Genomic DNA, 1,173 nt, shown 5'->3' with positions numbered 1-1,173 from the left:
GAGCGTAATACTCTGCTTCGGCTGATGACTTCGTGATGCAGGATTGCTGCTTCGAAGCCCAAGAAATTGGACCGCCAGCGAGGTAGAATACCCATCCTGTACGGCTTCTCATGGTGTTAGGATCCGATGCAAATGACGCGTCCACGCACCCCTAGAACCCGTATCCGTCCTCAAAACCAGTATTACCACTCGTTTTCGGCCGTCCGTAGGTTATCGTAAGGTTGCTGGTTCGCTTAGCGTACTGGACGGCTTGGTAGACGGCGGAGAAGTGAGGATCGTGGGGTTTGAGGTTATGCTTCGTGAGCATCCCAAGCGCTAGGGAGAGATCAGGACGTGAGACCGTGCTGGCGTAAATTAGACTACCGGTGAGAGACTGGTAGGTCTTCACGTTTTCACGGTTTGCCGGTTCATCGGCTTTCCTAAGCTCGGTGCTAGGACTGAATGGGATGAAAGGTCTTGGAGAGGTTGCTGGGACGTCAGGAAACTTGTCAATATAGGCTTTTTGGCCTATTTTCATGATTCCGGCTTCACGGTCACGTTGGATCTTCAGGCTAAGGTAGTGAGAGACTTCACCTAGGTCTGAAATAGACCATTGCTTAGCGATCGCTTCCTTGACTCTCTGAAGCGTTGTTGGAGACGTCGATGCGAGCAACATATCATCTACGTAGACGAAGATGATGGTAATTCCACCCCCTTGCTCGTGGCGTACGTATAGACATGGATCAGAGGATGAGGCATTGAAGCCTTTGGAAAGGAGGAAGCTGCTAAGGGTCTTATACCAATTGGCTGCTGACTGGCGCAAGCCGTATAGACTCTTACGAAGGCGACAGACATTACCGTGAGGTTCGACGCCATGAAAGTCGAGACCGTCGGGGTATTGCATGTACGTTTCCTCTTCCAAAATCGCATTGAGATAGGCCAAATTGACGTCTAAATGCGTCGAATATAGCTTCTTCAATGTGATGACTGCAAGGAGTACTCGGAGGGTCTCGTAGCGGCCGGTGGCGGCGTACGCATCCTCATAATCAATGCCTTCTCTCTGGGTATTACCTCGGGCCACCCAACGTGCTTTGAACTTGGCAGGTCTGCCATTGGCATCGGTCTTGAGCTTATAGACCCATCTACCCGAGAGGATCTTGGCCCCTGGTGGTGGAGATGCTGGTTGCCATACTT

The 1,173-nt window shown here is 51.4% G+C and overlaps 1 protein-coding gene across 1 annotated transcript; it reads right to left on the bottom strand.

Annotated features, from left to right (window-relative positions):
- Positions 1-151: 151 nt before the first annotated feature.
- Positions 152-1,141, bottom strand: PENARI_c042G10401 (uncharacterized protein; the record flags this gene model as incomplete). Its single annotated transcript, XM_022637179.1, has 1 exon — positions 152-1,141. A coding segment is annotated over one exon (990 nt), but the record flags the coding sequence as incomplete, so codon positions are not given.
- Positions 1,142-1,173: the final 32 nt, after the last annotated feature.

The sequence above is a fragment of the Penicillium arizonense genome, assembly GCF_001773325.1.
Source record: "Penicillium arizonense strain CBS 141311 chromosome Unknown PENARI_contig042, whole genome shotgun sequence".
Taxonomy (NCBI): Eukaryota; Fungi; Ascomycota; class Eurotiomycetes; order Eurotiales; family Aspergillaceae; genus Penicillium; species Penicillium arizonense.
This window is presented reverse-complemented; position numbering and strand designations above follow the sequence as displayed.